The 18,641-nt window shown below is 38.7% G+C and overlaps 1 protein-coding gene across 1 annotated transcript in view; it reads right to left on the reverse strand.

The window, feature by feature from the left end:
* The window catches only part of prkx (protein kinase X-linked), a 69,891-nt gene that overhangs the window by 13,135 nt on the left and 38,115 nt on the right, over positions 1–18,641 (reverse strand). The window contains exons 4-5 of the mRNA XM_056458290.1: positions 15,610–15,729; positions 1,473–1,568 (exon numbers count right to left, since the gene is read on the reverse strand). Coding sequence (XP_056314265.1) covers positions 1,473–1,568; positions 15,610–15,729 — 216 coding nt within the window. The remainder of the gene's footprint in view (positions 1–1,472; positions 1,569–15,609; positions 15,730–18,641) is intronic.

The raw sequence follows: 18,641 nt of genomic DNA on the forward strand, positions 1-18,641 counted from the left end.
ATACAGGTGCATTCCAAATGTAAATTTCTGCAAAAAGTGTGAAAATTGCATTTGAACAACATATTTAGTTTAAAAACTTCAAAAATCAGCAATGCCAACTCATTGAGCATTTCCAAAATAAATCTTCATAGCATGTTTTTTTTAACCCATGTTGTGTGTGTTACATGTACTGTATGCCATTTTGTCTTAGTCCAGTTTGATGTGATAGTTTCTAACATTTACAGAATGCAATGAATTACATATGTACATAAATTCAACAATTTTTCAAAGTATTGCAAAAAATGGCAGTTAAAATATTGATTTTCTATAATTAGAAATACAAATATGCACATATATGTTTAAATATATACAGAATATATTTGTCACGAACACCAGCGATACAGTCTTGCAGATTACTGGCAAACATGCACCCGGAGTACAATTTTATCACATTTTGAACTACAAATCCTGTCAAGCACCTCACATACACCTGTTTCTGGAACTCAGATGATTACACAAACTAGCTGGTAGCTAATTTAAGACTGATTACATGGACTATTTATATAGCTTTGCTGAGTCTTGTTGTTTAATCCCTTTAACATTACGAACAATATCCTGTATCTACTCTTTCCGTCTTCCTTGTTGTTTGCAGCCTGTATCCATCTTATTGCCTGTAAGCTCGCCTATGCTTCTGGATTTCCCCGTACGTACCTGTTTGCTCCTGTGATTGACCACTGCCTGTCTGACGTTTCTAAATAAAGCTTGTGGATCCTTTGTACAGGTGATACTTCGTTGTCACCTGTGTAATTGTTACAGAAGACTCAGCCATGCGTGTGTGTGTGTGTGTGTGTGTGTGTGAGAGAGAGAGAGAGAGGTGAAGATATAGTCCATGTAATCAGTCTATAATTAGTTTCCAGCGGTGTGTGTGCGCAATCAGGGAGATAACTGGAACTGGTGTGTGTGTGAGGTGCATGATGGATTGGAAGTCCAGTTCCGCTACAGATTTAAAGTTCTCCAGCATTTTGCAACTGCTAGATTGCTGGTGATTGTGACAATATTCATATTTAACCTATATTAGATTTCTGGATGGGCTCCAAAACAGTCAATTAACAACTATTTTTTTGACAATTAGTCATTAGCCAAATTTCATCATCTTCATTATCTTTCAGCCCTTCAGCATTTTTGCCCTAAAATATTTAGATTCAGCTTTAATTTAAGTAATTCCCCTTTGTATTTTTTTATTGAAGGCATACTTTCAATTTAAGTTTCATTAAATTGAAGAAAAAAAAAAAGTTAAATGATGATTTCAGCTTTTAAATAACAAAAAAAGCTTTACTAGTTTTAGTTAGCAATAATACTTTTCACTATTCACCCCATAAGTTTAAAATCAAACAATATTTTATGTTGATGCTGATATAATTTCACTGGACATTTTAATGTATGCTATAAATATGACATGTGCCATTTGGTTGTGTTTTCCTTATCAAACTCACTTTACATAGAAATCCAGATGCCGCGGAAACTCCAGCTTTCCGGCCAGAATCTTCTGGTAGATGCCAAAGGGATTATCATCAAAAAAGGGTGGATATCTTAGACAGAAAGAGAAAAAAAATACAGATCTTTAATATAGCACTTTATTTTTTTTTTATCCAGTCAGTGATTAATTCAAATGCCCAAGTTTTATACTGTTTAAAAATCACTCCTATATATTTTTTTATATATTTTAGTGCATTCTAAGTCCTCTTTTTTTTAAATAATTCAAAGTAGGGCGATGACAATGCATCAAAAAGGTAATAAAAGAACTACTTATTTATTCATTTGTAAACTAATTATAGTAATTACTAAAATAAGAACAAGAAGAATTCCCAAATGCAATGCAAAGTTATCCAATTAGAGTCTTACATTAATTGCTCATGCCTGAGCAACAAGCTCTATGTAATAAGCATTGCATCACAAGCATACAAGTCACTTTGCAAAACCTTTTCATTCAATAGTCCTTGCTGGTGGAATGATCTTTCCATTCCGACTCGGAGTGTAGATACACTGGTATCTTCAAAACGACAACCAAAAACCCTTCTCTTCAGAGAACACCTGAACTCTGGTAAATAATACCGAAACCACCTATAGAAGCACTCTCTCTCTTTCTCCTTCTCTCTTGCTCTCTCTCTCTCAAAGAAAACGACTCTAGCACTAGGTTCTCTGCGCAAAGACAAGTTACTTTGAATAACTAACTGAATAACTTCTTGTATGTAGTACCTCTTCTTGTTAAATCACTGAATACCACCTCAATTGTACGACGTTTGGACAAAAGCGTCTGCTAAATGACAAGTGTAAATGTAAATTTTGCTTGTTTAAATTACCAGCTAAAAGTAAACCTATCTGACATATCTAAATGTGCTATTTAGGCTTTAGACTGACTGCAGTAGACTCTGTCTCAGAATAATGATGTATCCACCCATCTGTGACTATGGGATGCATGTCCTCTAATGTCTGCTAGAATGATTGTCCAGCTCATGCTGTGTAATCCATTACTCCTCCATTAGACTTCCAGCCCTGTCCTGTTACGCCTCGACCAACATGCCATCAAACATCCTTCCACTCTCTAGCAATGGTCTTGTGTGTATTATCTGCATCCAGCTGGCACTCAAAAGAGCCATTAAACATGGGGACAGAGAAGGTGAGAGATGCTAATGAGTTTGTTACTAGGAGACCAGCTGAAGTCTCATGATGGCACAGATCACTGACAGTGACAGAGCTCAAGTGTCAACAGTGAAGAAGAAAATGATGATGATGGTGAGACAAACATCTGTAAAATATAGAGTGAAAGACCCTGCAGTGATTGACAGAACAAGCCATTAGCTCAGAGTCGCACAACAGAGGACACATGTGTCACAGCTTTATAAAAAAAATAAAATGAAAAAAAAATACCAGACTGATCTCAGACTTGATATTTAGTTTTATCAGAAACCAAACTGTTGGTATTTTATTTATTTTTTTGATAATTTTGGCTGTGTTATTGAAAATAGCATACATTGCTGGTTTAATGTGCATTTTTTATGAAATTTGAATATTTAATATTTCATTTTCCTTTGCACTGGGGTAGTGCATATGTAAGGTAAATATGTATTCCCAATGTCATTTGACCAAAAGCAATACAATATTTGTATACTGAATTACACCTGTTTGCATATCAGAGATAATGGAATTTGGTATTTATCACTAGGACTGACAGTAATAATGTCAGTGATAATAAAATGTGATGTTTTTTTTATTTGACAAGTGTAACTTTTCTAAATGGACACAGAAGTGTTCATTTATGACAAATACAAGCCATATACAGTTGAAGACACCATTTAAAGTCCTCCTGATAAATTTAAATTCTTTTCCAAATATTATATTTGCAAGAGATAGATTGCAAGTTAATCCTTTTTTTCTGGATAAAGACTTTTTTTTTATTTGGCAAGAAATAAAAGAAAATATTGCTGAAAAATCTGTTGGGGTTCATATTACTAATTAGCATTACTAACCGAACTTTATCTAATTAACCTGAATTACTGAATAACCTGAATACTGGTATCCTGCAAAATAACTTATATTTAAATATTATTTACTGTTATCATGGCATTGACTAAATAGATTATAAGTTAATAAAACTATCACTTAAATGTGCACTATAAAGAAGATCTGGCTACACCTAGCCATAGTCAAATAATAATAGTTCAGTACATGGAAATGGCTATACCATAAGCTTCATTCAAGTCATGGTGTACAATGACAATTCAAGTCAATGCTTCCTCATTTTTTTTACGTAAATCTCGCAGATGGTGAAAAACAGGCCTATTAGAACACAATACAGACTATTACATTGTACATGGCACTATTCTTTAGGATGCCCTCAACATTTGCATGTACTCTAGGTCATAAGTAGGCCCACATGGAATCTGCACGTGCAACAATTTGCAGATTTCCGCAGATTTTTGGCCCATGATTGATTCTATATATTTACTTGTGTAAATGTGTGTAAATTGATATTTTTTCAGTTTTTTCAATTTCGACCAATAATAATTTCGTAATAATATTGACTAATGAAAGTGTTCATTTGATTTATTTACAATATAGTTTGTAAAGTAATATTTTCTGTCTTTTAGTATATTAGATATAGATATACAAAAGACTTGCTTTGTTTACCAAATAAGTGGCTCTAAAAGGATTTGCACTGTGAACATTAAATAAAAGTTAAAAAGGTTTTATTTTTTATTTCATATATTAAGTTTTTAGTTACAATACTCCCAAAATAATTCAGCATAAATTCGCAGATTTGTTTTTACAAAATTCTCAACAGAAATAGTAAAAAATGTCTGCAGATTCTGTCTGGCCCTAGTCATAAGTAGTTTAGCAGCCAAAACACAGACTGATGATATGTTGCACATGGGATCATTAATATGCACACCCCTGGCTGTATTTGACTGGCCATTTTTTTCTAGAGAGATTACAACAGTGATCATTTTCCTCCTTTATTTTTAAGTTTAAGTTTATATTACGCTCACAATGTACGTGGAACTCATATTTTGAAAAGGGAGATACAGCAAAGTCCTCTTGAATAAAGCCAAAGCCAGCTGCATTGTATTGTTGACTATGAATTGCTAAGCAATGAGTCAAAGACTTCACATTTATATGCACGTCAGTAGACAAAATGCAGGATATATAGATTATAAATTTAATCAGCTCCACCATATGTAACAAGTATGGGATTCTTAGTATCTAATCCCGCCCAGTTTTATTACAAGTTGTGTTTTTTATAGTTGTGGCTGTGAAGTTTAATAAGTATGTATATATACACAAAGGAATAATCGTAATTTTTAATCGTGATTATCATTTTTTCCTGTTATGATGCAGCCCTAACTCATCTTTTCCTGTCATTTTTCTGGAGTGTAAGAATAGAAATACATTTTATTAAATGTCATCAGTTTATTCAGAGGTTGATATTAATTCCCGGCTGTGTTTACATTCACATTACAGCTTCAAAATACAACACAAACCATCTCTGTGTGCAGAAAATAAGTGATATCCATTAATAAGCACCTGGGAAATATTAGAAAAATGTATTCAAATTCACACAAGGGCTAAGATTTTTGTCTTCAACTGTATACATTCCAATAACATACATTATTATTACTATTATAATGATTTTATGGGGTATTTATGAAGCTACTTTCTAAATGTAATTTTATTAAATGAAATGAAAAAAAACAAAGCTAACTTTAAAGTTTTTTATCCAAAAAAGTAATAAATGACACAAGGCTGAGTAAATGATGGCAGGATTGTCTTTCAAGACCTCTAGCTGTGGCTGTCTGAAAGAACTAAAATAAAGTGGTTCCACATAATGGATAGAGCAGGACTGACAGTATTGACTGAGTGTGGAAACCATAAACAGAGAGCGAGGAGCCAGAAGAGCAGAACTTGCAGCCATTCTTTCTGATGGGTGATGGAAAAGAGAGACAGAGAAAAGGAGAAAGACAGAGAGCAGAAGAGACATATTAGTCTCTATAGTGTTACTGTAAGCAGTGGCTGGTGACAGGGGGGAAAAAGGAGGATTATGAAACAGAAACTTTTACATAACATCACAGGTGTCGCCAAGATTCCGTTGAGAAAAAGGAGAAAAAGAATAGAATAGGGCAAGCTTTTACAAGTGTCCTCTTGAAATGCTGGTTCTTATAAACTACTGTATCATAACCAAGCCTGTAAATGGGACAAAAAAATTTAATTCACTTGATGACACAATTAAAAATAAATCAATCTAGTTTCATTACTTTATCAATCAGCAATTTATGAATATTAGTAGCTCTCCACTTGTTCCTAACTTGAAAATAGTTTTTAAACTTTATTTTATTTTTTTGTCTAAATTGTCTCACAAATATCCCACAGTTGCAATGCTTGCTCCTTGTGAAAGCAGGTGGTCATGTTGGTTATGCTGATGAAAGTTAATATTGATAGTTTATAATATTGTTGTTATCGCCTCACAGCAAGAAGGTTGCTGGTTCGAGCCTCAGCTGAGTCAGTTGGCATTTCTGTGTGAAGTTTGCATGTTCTCCCCGCGTTCGCATGGGTTTCCTCCAGGTGCTCGGGTATCTCCCACAGTCCAAAGATATGCGGTACAAGTAAATTGAATAAGCTAAATTGGCCGTAGTGTATGTGTGTGAGTGCCGTAAAGGTGTCAGAAAGTTCAACCTGGTGCCATGAAATCAATATGTTGCATCTGACACTATTGCTGTGTCTTTAATAGCACATAATCAAACCAGGGGTCGCAAAAATAAAAAAATAAATAAATAAATAAATAAAAACACCAACCCCCACTTTGAGAACCACTGAGTTAGAGTGTAATTCTGTGCTATATTATTATGTTGTTTTCATCAATCTAGCAAGCCATAAAAAGGGAAACAATCTGAAGTAAAATCAATAAGTGACAGAGATTTCAGTTCAGTTTTTAGTAACACAATCCATCTGCTATTAATCCAATATGCTGATTTGGTGCTCATCTAACATGTCTTATAAATTCTATACATAAATTGTAAAGCACTGTTTTAAAGTCTGGGATCTGTTACAGTTTGTTAAAGATGTCTCTACTGCTCACAAATACACAACTATAAAAGCAGCAATGATATGAAATATATAATATTTTCAATGTCAATTTAAATGCTTTTATTCAGATTTTATTTATACATATTAAATTGATTGTAACAACACTGATCAATTAAAATGATTCGATTAATAATGTTGGAAAATTGTATTATATTGAGTGTTCTAAATAGGGGAGAAAAAAGGCAGAATCAACTGTTTTCAGTGCTGTTAGGAATTAAATCCAATTTCAATGAGCAGATATGCCTTTTAGGATGATTCTGATGAACCATATGTGCATTTATTGTTCACTGTACAGCAGTTATGTGATGTTTAAAGGGATCTAATTCATTTAATAACAATATTACGCATACTTTAAAGTAAATCAACACGTATGGTCAAAAAAAAAAAAAAAAGTATTCTTATAGCCAGCGAACATTTTGGCATGTGCATCAAATTTACAGTAACCAGTCACTAAATTGGGGTTGTGACCTCAATATAGTCAAAGTCTAAGAGGAGCCATTTGCTCCATTTCCTGCAAAGCAGAGTCCAGTGACCTTTGACCCACGATGAAAAGCACACAGTTCCAGAGACAAATGAAGGGAGCTTTTGTATGTCTGGACTAACTGAGAGAAATACGTAAGGGACCAGGTCTCTTTCTCTCACTCTCTTGCAGGAGCCAAAACTTCAAAAGAAGTCTGGGATGAATGAAGAGGGTGGGTCACTTTTTCCTCCACACGAGAGCCTGTGAAAGCTCCAGGCAGACTCTAGATTCAGCAACACGCAGGTGGGAGAATGGAGCAATTTGGACCGAATATACACTGTTCCATCCAAATTTATACCAAGAGGGAAGAAGTTTATTTTCACACTGGCTTTGGAATCCGTGTGACAAAAAGAACACATTTTCTTGTGCAAGACCGAGATCATTTAGAAAGTGCAGTTTCTGTCTTTAAAGCTGCAATATACTTTGAATGGGCTATATGCACAGTGTTTTTCGGCCAGTGGTGAACTTCCAGAGAAAGTTTTATGTGACTATTTTCAATTTCATAAGGTTTCTTTTACAGCATCGATGTAATATCATTCAAATATAATCAGTTAAATAGACTCAAGCATACTTTGGTTGTTAAATCGTAAAAAAAGACGAAAGGCCGTTTAAACGCAGGCATCTTCATAAGCAGCAGGCTAGTGCAGAAATTCCATTGAAAATACTAGGGTGAAATTAATTTCCAGGGTACGGAAATGGTGCGGAAAAATATAATTTAATGCAGTGCTTCTTGTTTGGTCTGATACCCACTTTATATCATATCTCAGCCAGGCAGTGAAGATCAACTTTTTTTTTAATGAAATCAGATCTTAAACATGGCGATTTTGTAAGGGATGACAATTAACCGAAAATTAAAAGTCTGACTGATATTAAAAGTCTGTGTTCATATACCCCATTAAAGCAACAATTTAAGTGATGCAATTTTGATAAAAATCAGGCCAAAAAATACATTTAATAGACCTGGTAGACACCTTCCAACTATTAATATGTGAAGATTATGTTATAAGTAAGATGGCATGTCAGACATACACAAGCACAAGTAACATGCTGTCATGGATTGGTCAGGCTCTCACGACCCCCACTCACGAAGATCACCATCACCTGACTTCTAATGAGCACACAGCTGCATCACATTCACGAGCACCAGATAAAAGCACAGCACTCCAGTCGCTCATTGTCCGGGCTCGTCTCGACGAAAGCGGACAACTGAGCGACCACTCAGCGTAGTCATCCTCAGCTAAACAAACGATTTACTTACCTGTTCTCTTTGTATTCCTCCTAGTCTTCCTGGTCCTCCCGAATCGTCCTGTCTTCCAGTCCTTCCAAGTCTGTGTCATCCTCTGTCAGCTGTATCTGGTGTGTGCTGTCCATCCTCGTGTATTCCTGTTACCCAGCCACGGAGGAAAAGACCCCAACATCATTCCTGATCCTCCTGGCTATCCTTCATGTGCTCCTTGTTGTCATTCAATAAACACCCTAACGTTTCCTTACCTCTGTCTCCTGTCCGCTGCATAACAGAAGCCCGGACCCATAACGACGACAACATGAGCACCCTCGATCACTTTCAAGAGCTGGTGGACCAGTTGAAGCGGATTCTACAGCCACCAGCTCCACTTTCCAACGCACCACCAGCACCGAGCACTTCCGCCTCCACAGTTTCTTCTTCGGCCCTTCCTTCCAGTCCCATGGCCCGACCAGCGCCCTACTCAGGCGGAGCGGGGGAGTGCAACGGTTTTCTGTTACAATGTTCCCTCATATTCGAAATGCAACCTTCTCTATATCCCACAGATAAGTCGAAGATCGCCTACATCGTATCTCTACTCTCTGGACCTGCACTTAAATGGGCTGAGACGATCTGGAACCAAGCCGGGCCGGTCATGAATTCCATCACTACCTTCACGGAGTATTTCAAAGAGGTGTTTGGACGTTCTGATGGGGAAGTAGCCGCTGGAGAGCAGCTGTATCATCTAAAGCAAGGTACTCTATCTACACAGGAATATGCTCTCCGGTTTCGCACTCTAGCAGCTGCAAGTGGATGGAATGAGAGATCGTTGTTGACCACGTACCGGCTCGGCTTGGAACCCACTCTCCGAATCCAAGAAGGACGGAGGGCTGCGTCCATGCATCGACTACAGGGTCCTAAATAACGGTACAGTAAAATACCGATATCCCCTTCCTCTGGTACCAGCCGCTTTGGAACAGCTCCGAGAAGCTAAAGTCTTCACTAAATTGGACCTCCGCAGCGCGTATAATCTGATAAGAATACGTGAGGGGGACCAATGGAAGACAGCATTCGTGACCCCTACTGGCCACTATGAATATGAGGTCATGCCTTACGGTCTGGTCAACGCCCCCTCCGTATTCCAAAACTTCATTCATGAAGTCCTCCGGGAGTTTCTTCACCACTGTGTAATAGTGTACATAGATGACATCCTCATTTACTCCCGGAGTGAGGCCGAACATCGCCAACACGTTGCGGAGGTCCTACACACATTGAGAGAACATCACCTCTACCTCAAAGCGGAGAAATGCTCATTCCACCAGAAGTCGATTCATTTCTTGGGATACATCATTGACCAAACCGGTATACGTATGGATGGGAAGAAAATTGAGGCTGTTCTATCCTGGTCAGAACCCACTTCCATTAAGGAGCTCCAGAGGTTTCTTGGGTTTGCTAACTTTTATAGACGGTTTATCAAGGACTACAGCAGGATTACATCACCTCTCACTAATCTCCTCAAGGGTAAACCCAAAGGACTGGAGTGGACCAAAGAAGCAGCCGCAGCCTTCCGCCTTCTTAAGAAGGAGTTCACAAGGGCCCCACTCCTGACTCATCCTGACCCAAATCTTCCTTTCGTGGTGGAAGTGGACGCATCCACCACCGGCGTCGGGGCAGTATTATCTCAACATCATGATACACCGCCCCGACTGCATCCCTGTGCCTATTTCTCTCGGAAGTTGAGCCCGGCGGAGCAGAATTACAGCATAGGAGACAGGGAGCTTCTAGCAATCAAGCTAGCCTTGGAGGAGTGGCGTCACTGGTTGGAGGGAGCCAAACATCCGTTCCAGGTGATCACAGATCACAAAAACCTCCAATACATCAAAGAGGCCAAGAGACTATGTCCACGTCAAGCCAGATGGTCACTTTTCTTCTCACGTTTTGATTTCTCCATTTCCTATCGTCCAGGACCCAAGAATCTAAGAGCAGACGCTCTCTCTCGTTTACACGAGCATCACGATCATGAAGAACTCCCAACGAAGATTCTTCCCGAACACATCTCCATTTGTCCGATCACCTGGAACGCTCCTCCAGTCGTTGCCACTCCGGAAGCCCCTGCTCCGCCGGGATGCCCTCCTCATCGGCAGTTCATACCACCTGAACACCGGGTAGATCTGATCCACTCCTTACATACCTCGCTAGGCACTGGACATCCAGGGATCAACAATACTCTCTCGCTAGTATCCCAACGATTCTGGTGGCCAAACATGGCAAGGGATGTGAGGCAATATGTTCAGGGCTGTAAGGACTGTGCCCAATCCAAGAGCCCACGTCATCTACCCGCTGGAAAGCTCCATCCCTTGCCGATTCCGAACCGTCCCTGGTCACACCTAGGAGTGGACTTTATCACTGACCTCCCTTCGTCAGAAGGTAATACCTGTATTCTAGTCATAGTAGATAGATTCTCAAAGTTTGTCAAACTAATCCCTCTGAAAGGTCTTCCCACAGCCTTTGAAACTGCCGACAATATCTTTAATCAAGTCTTCAGGTCATTTGGTATTCCAGAAGATATTGTGTCGGACAGAGGTCCACAGTTCATCTCACGTCTATGGAAAGCCTTCTTCAAGCTCCTAGGTGTGGCCGTCAGCCTCTCTTCTGGATATCATCCCCAAACCAACGGGCAGACAGAGAGGAAGATTCAGGAGGTGGGACGGTTCCTGAGGACCTTCTGCAGTGGTCACCAGAACTCCTGGAGCCAGTATTTGGGCTGGGCAGAATATGCCCAAAATTCACTGCGGCAACCCTCCACCGGACTCACGCCATTCCAGTGCGTCCTGGGCTTCCAACCGCCGCTCTTTCCCTGGGATGGCGAACCATCTGATGTCCCCGCAGTGGATCACTGGTTCCGGGAGAGCGAGAGAGTCTGGGACGAGGCTCATCAACATCTGCAGAGGGCAGTCCGTCGAAGCAAGGTAACCGCCGATAGGAGAAGGTCTGAAGAACCCAGATACACACCCGGACAAAAGGTGTGGCTATCCACCCGGGACATACGCATGCGACTGCCCTCTCGCAAGTTAAGTCCCCGATTTGTTGGTCCCTTCACCATCGTGGAACAGGTTAACCCCGTCACCTACAAACTACAATTACCCTCTCACTACCGTATTCACCCTACATTCCACGTATCACTCCTGAAACCCTATCACGATCCTGTTCTTCCCTCCACAGAGCCTGACCACGAAGAGGAACCCCCTCCTCCACTGCTCCTAGAAGAAGGAGCCGTCTACGCAGTGAAGGAGATCTTGCGTTCCCGACGTCGTGGTGGCCAGTTGGAGTACCTGGTGGACTGGGAAGGGTACGGCCCCGAAGAAAGGACATGGGTTCCCAGAGCTGATATTCTCGATCCTAGTCTCATGGTGGAGTTTCATGAGAGCCACCCTGAGTTCCCAGCGCCTAGAGGCAGAGGGAGACCACCACGGCGTCGGAGGTGTCGGCCCTCAGGAGCGGGCCCTGGGGAGGGGGGTACTGTCATGGATTGGTCAGGCTCTCACGACCCCCACTCACGAAGATCACCATCACCTGACTTCTAATGAGCACACAGCTGCATCACATTCACGAGCACCAGATAAAAGCACAGCACTCCAGTCGCTCATTGTCCGGGCTCGTCTCGACGAAAGCGGACAACTGAGCGACCACTCAGCGTAGTCATCCTCAGCTAAACAAACGATTTACTTACCTGTTCTCTTTGTATTCCTCCTAGTCTTCCTGGTCCTCCCGAATCGTCCTGTCTTCCAGTCCTTCCAAGTCTGTGTCATCCTCTGTCAGCTGTATCTGGTGTGTGCTGTCCATCCTCGTGTATTCCTGTTACCCAGCCACGGAGGAAAAGACCCCAACATCATTCCTGATCCTCCTGGCTATCCTTCATGTGCTCCTTGTTGTCATTCAATAAACACCCTAACGTTTCCTTACCTCTGTCTCCTGTCCGCTGCATAACACATGCAACATAACACACTGGAGAGCTGCTTTAAATAGAAATTAAAGTTGAAATTATCATTCAAATTTACATTAAAGTCCCCATCAAATCAAAACGTACAATTTTTATTTTACAAACATGCATTGTTAGTCTTAAAGTGAACATTTCATCAGTGCAATGAAAAAATCTATAAATAAATAAAAAAGGTTAAAATGATCTTTAATCAAAGGTAACGTGTGCAAACAGCTTGTGCAAACATATGCATGTCACTAATGGGAATCGTTTGGTACATCACCATTCAAAATTCAAATGCACAGTAAAATCAGACGTGTTAATTAACTGTGTTAGTCTGCATTTACTCTTAACTTAACATGAAGTAAAGTAAGACACCACTTTGTTTTGGTGAAAATGATCAGAGTTATATTCTGCATCTTTAATTTCAATCTACCCCCTGCAGAGATTTTGTTTTGCCCATTTTCTGTTTCCTTGGGCAGACAGGTAAACTCTTTCAAAAGCGCTAAAACAGGGGTAACAAACTCTACTCCTGGAGCGCTGCAGTCCTGCAAAGTTTAGTTTGAGCCCTGCTTCAACACACCTATCTGTAGTTATCAAACATGCTTAATTAAACTGTGCAGAGCTGCGGCCCTCCATGGGCTCAAACTGAGTTAGACACATGCGCCTTAAAACATCACTTGAATATATATATAATTTTTTTGATTAGTGAATCAATGCAAATTCACATGCAAACCATATTTTTTTTCTCCCACACAGATTACAATCTTTCTCATTTTTGTTGTGTTCATTTTGTTATTGAGTGCAATGCACGCAGAACATTTTAACATATTTCTCTAATTGCCACTTCCAGCTGTGTGGGCGCCATACTGCTGACAATGTATTTCAAAGCAAAGAACAAAGAAGATCTTCACCCCGTGTACTGGGGCTTCTTTAGCAGCATGAAACTGACTGATCCAGAAATATCATGCATAATTTGTGCAAAATTTATCTACAGATTTTGCATGTTGTTCTGCCCACATGTGTTAGTAATAACAGTTTAATCTGGATGTAATCTTTTTGTAAACAAGGTCTATTCCAAGAAACACATTCGCCCCCTGAGATACTGTAAACGCAAGCAGATTATCCATGTGCATATTAAATATGCCAGTTTGTGCACACTGCATATAGGCTGCAGGGATAAACATCTAGGCAAATAAGGATAAATATCATAATAAGGAAAAATATCAAGACAGCAGCGGCCATCTGTGAGACATGCACATGGAGGTTTGGGCCCTTTGTAAAGCTCAGTGTCTAATATTCCACTGCTGCCCTCTAGTGCCGTATGTTTGATAATAGCTCTTCTCTGCACAGGCCAATGTAAATACAGTCTGAGCTGTACATGACGAAATGCCAACTGCCAACTTCTTCAATGCATTTATTCATCACTGGTTTTTGTCAAGAATTATTTTACTAATGGGTAGTTAAATTCAAAATGGAAAAAATAGCTACAGTATTATATAATAGAAAAAAAAACTGAAAGTGGTTAACTTTTAGAGAATGGAAATGCAAGCACTGCACTATACATTATTACTATACAAAAATGCTTTTCATGGTTCATATTTTTGACCCAGCACAAATTACATCTTGATAAAAAATAAATAAATAATACAAATAATAATAGAACTGTGGCCAAGTCACTATGTGATGCTGGTGGAGGAAAACGTTTCCTGATTCATTCCTCCAAAACACCCCAAAGTTCTCAATAATACTTAGATCTGGTGACTGTATAACTTAACTTTCATGGGACTTGTGCACATCGATGGATTTGCTCTTTAGTATTTGGACTCTCAGCAGTGAAATTTAAACCACACTCAACTGAACTAAACTGAACTTCAACTCTAAAAACTGGACTGATGCAGTTTACATTTACTAGAACGTCTATGTTAAGCTGCTTTACACAATCTACATTGTAAAAGCGCTATAGAAATTAACATGAATTGAATTGAATGTTCATTAAACAACTCTGTCACCAGTCTTGGTGTGTGTATTAGTGCATTATGATCGTGATACACAGCACTGCCTTCAGGACACAATGTTTGAACCATTGGGTGCACATAGTCCTCCAGAATGGTTTACTAGTCCTTGGCAGTGACGTGCCCCCATCTAACATAAGTATTGGGCCTAGAGGATGCAATGATATTGCAGCAACAGTCTGAGTGGTATGCTTCTTTGGGGCTTCTCCACACTGTAACTCTCCCGGATGTGGGGAAGACAGTGAAGGTGGACTCCTTAGAGAACAATACACATTTCACATTATCTACAGCCGAAGAATTTTACTGCTGGCACTATTGAAACTCACTTGGCATTGGCATGAGTGGCCAAAGGTATCAGTCTGTTCTTGGAACAGTACGGCATGATATTGAAAAAAACACATACATGTAATTGGCAATTCAGGTACCCTCGCCAGCCTTCTATACATGTTAACGGAGTCAAGCACACTGTCATCGTGGAAAACCATGCACGCAAGAAATATTACTACACACTGAGAAGTTTTGCTAGCTACACAACTTAAAAAAGCTAGATATAAATCTATTTTTCAGAAGCATTTTAAGTTTGGATTTGTAGCATTATAAAGTATATTCATTCATTCATTTTCTTTTCGGCTTAGTTCCATTATCAATTAGAAGTCGCCACAGCGGAATGAACCACCAACCTACCCAGCATATGTTTTATGTAGAGGATGCCCTTCCAGCTGCAACCCATCACTGGGAAACACCCATGAACACTTAATTACACACATACACTATGGCCAATTTAGCTTACCTAATTCACCTATAGCGCATGTCTTCGGACTTGTGGGGGAAACCGGAGCACCCGGAGGAAACCCATGGGAACATGGGGAGAACATGCAAACTCCACACAGAAATGCCAACTGACCCAGCCGAGGCTCAAACCATTGACCTTCTTGCTGTGAGGCGATTGTGCTACACACTATGCCACCGTGACACTCTTATGACGTGTATATATAGTACTATAAAGCTTTCTTACTGGTGAATGACTCATGATGAACTGTTATAATGTGTTGTCTATTTGATGTGTGTTCATGACTTCAGGAGCCATGGGTTTAATATTATTATTAAATACATATTTTAATAGGATATTAAGATAAATTTACTTTACATCTTTGTGGATGCCCTGCAGTAATTTACAAACTTGCAGTACACAGCTTCCTGGTTGAAATCTCTGGTGTAAAATGTTCTGCAGTAGATGAATGTAGTGCAGTCTTACCCTGCCAGCATTTCAAAGATGAGCACACCCAGAGCCCACCAGTCCACAGCTCGCCCGTGACCTTTACTCTGGATCACCTCTGGAGCCAAATACTCAGGAGTACCACACAGAGTCCATGTCCTTGAAAATAAGAAAGAATGAATGCATTAGCAATGGAAAGAAAGAGAGCACAAAATCCCACAAGGCTTACAAGCCTTAGACTCTAGGATCAAAACCTGGAAATAAAGTGAATGTTTTAAGACTTTGAAACTAAAATGATATCTCAGTCAGCAATTAAACTTTTGATGTTGTCCATGACGTTCACCCTAAAATGAAAGATCTGTCATCCCTCACTCAAGAAGGATGCCTTACTCATTGCCTCAAGTAGCAACAAACCTGTATGAGATTCTTTATAAAGACTCAAGTTAAAATTTAGTACTTATATCATATCACAGGTTTGGTTTGGAATGACTTTTTAATTAAAATGTCAGATTCTCTTGCTGTCATTAAACATATCCACATGATCAGACATCCATAAATCATGCTGGATAACATCGATCAATAGTTTTATCCAATATTGAGTTTATGCCAGCATGCCAGTCATTATGGGAAAATAAAGTAATGATGAGGAATTAGGGATGACTGTAATTGACCAGTTAACCATTAACTATTGACTGAAAGAATGTTGACCAACTATAAGTATATCAATAAAAAAGAAACAAAAGTGTTATGTTTTTGAAAGTAAAAAAATCTGTTTGGTCTGTGAAACTATGCATATCAGTAAAAATTGAGTGCTAAAAACCCTAAACACTCCACAACAATCCATTCCATTTATTTAAAAGCAAGCCAAAATCAATAAAGCACATCAGAAACACGCATTTTCATATAGATTTTTCCTATATTCACAATGTAATATTTGCTTACTAATCAACTGTGAAAAAAAAAAATTGTACTTCATCTACAATCCAACTTTTTCTGCATGTGACAACTGAATTTCAAATGATGGTTTAAACCAATTTAGAGAACTTTCAAAAGCGCTCAAACAATATACATAGTGAAAAGGGAGTGAGAGGTGTGTTTGGCTTAAATTTGAGCTGCATTTACATCCATCCTGGAAATAATGTTACGAATATCTGTAACAAAGTTATGCATTCCCTGGGTTTTGTCCGTCCAGATTATTTTCTCTTTGTATTCTCTAATAATTCCTACAGTACAGTAATAGTTAACACAACAGTAATATTGCTGCAAAAAGACTTGAGTTTTCGTGGAAATTTGTGGCCCTTTTTTTCTTTTTCTTTTTTTAATTAACGGTTTAGAACGTTTTTCACACTTTAATTTACGTAAAACAGCATGGAGCATAAAAGGTGGCTATAAATTAATTATGTTTTCTTGTCCACAGCAGTTTTGCAGGTGTGTGACGTGACAATGTGTAAATCACCATTTTTATTGCACTGAAAAAAATGATGTCTGCAAAACTGTTGCAAACTATTCAGTTGTGTTGAATTTAAACAAACAAATAAAATTTAATAAAATTCTACTTAATTTGTTTCTTTAAATTCAGCTTAAATAAATTGTTTACAGCCACTTTACATAAAAAATTGAGTAAATCCAAGGAATCTTCTTAGAATAATTTTTTTCAGTATGTGTATGCTACATGTAAATCAAAACTTCTAAAAATAAACAAACTAGGGTTGGGTCGATAGTCGATGACATCGTCCATCACTGATGGCCGATAGACATCACAATGCTGAGCCGGCATCGCGATCCTCCTAACTTAGGCCCCGTTTACACTAATACGTCTTTTTAGAAAGAAAACGATTGACGTCCACACTGGAATTTCATCTAGTATTTCTGAAAAGATCTCCGTCCGCACTATACCACTGAAAACACACATCACATGACCACACACACTCTGGCATGTGCTGCAGCATACGTGCACTTATGAGCTCCAACAGTCAGGGGGTGCTTTGAGCACAAAACCCCAGAGAGCAGTGCACGTTGGACAGTTTACCGTTGGACAGTGTACTGCTGGATCGTATCTCACTATAGTTGTTAGACATGACATTTAATTAATCTGGTCTTTATCTAACGACTTCTGTCTTTTGAATCTATCAGGTAACGTGTCACAGCATCAGTACACTGCTTCAATCTTTGCTGTCACGCTTGTACTTTTAGCGAAAACCTCAGATACTGTTGGTTGTGCACCTTTTTTACCAACCAAGTTTGTTGACGCCATTATAACGACACAGATCACTTTGTCTATTCATGCCAGAGTCCCACGGAAAAAGTGACTGACAGGACGTAATTTGTGTGTAACTTATCTTTATTTATTTATGATTTTGTTATGGATAGGGCCAGATGGAATCAGCGGACACTGAATTTGCTATTTCTGCAGAGAATTTTGCTAAAAATCAGTGGATTTCTGCGGAATGATTTTGGGAGTATCATAACTAAAACCTTAATATGTGAAATAAAAATAATATCTTTTTAAACTTGTATTTAATGTTTAAAATGCAAATCCAATTAGATTCACTTTATTTGGTAAACAAAGCAAGTCTCTCATATAATATCTCTACTAAAAGACAGAAAATATTACTGTACAAACTGCACTGTACATAAATCAGATGAACATTTTTATATATATAATAATATTACTGTAATTGATTTAAAAACTGAGTAAATATAGATTTACACACATTCACACAAGTAAATAAACAGAATTAATAATGGGCTAAAAATCTGCGGAATTCTGCGCACACAGATTCCATGTGGGCCTAGGGTAAAACAAAGACCATGCGGGTCAGGTAGTTGAAGCGGTAGGCTACAAATAATTAATTTGCCGCCTACGACGATGATGCCATTGTCCACCGCGATGATGCATATCAGACATCGTATATTGCCAAATTGGCCGACATTGCCCAACCCTAAAACAAAACAAAACAAAAAAACTATTAAAAATAATTGTGTTTTTTTTTTTATCACACAAGCTTGCTTTCTAATTTAAAGTAATTCTAATGAAGAAAATAAAACACAATTTAGGAAAATAAATATCA

This window comes from Danio aesculapii, chromosome 1 (assembly GCF_903798145.1).
Source record: "Danio aesculapii chromosome 1, fDanAes4.1, whole genome shotgun sequence".
Classification (NCBI taxonomy): domain Eukaryota; kingdom Metazoa; phylum Chordata; class Actinopteri; order Cypriniformes; family Danionidae; genus Danio; species Danio aesculapii.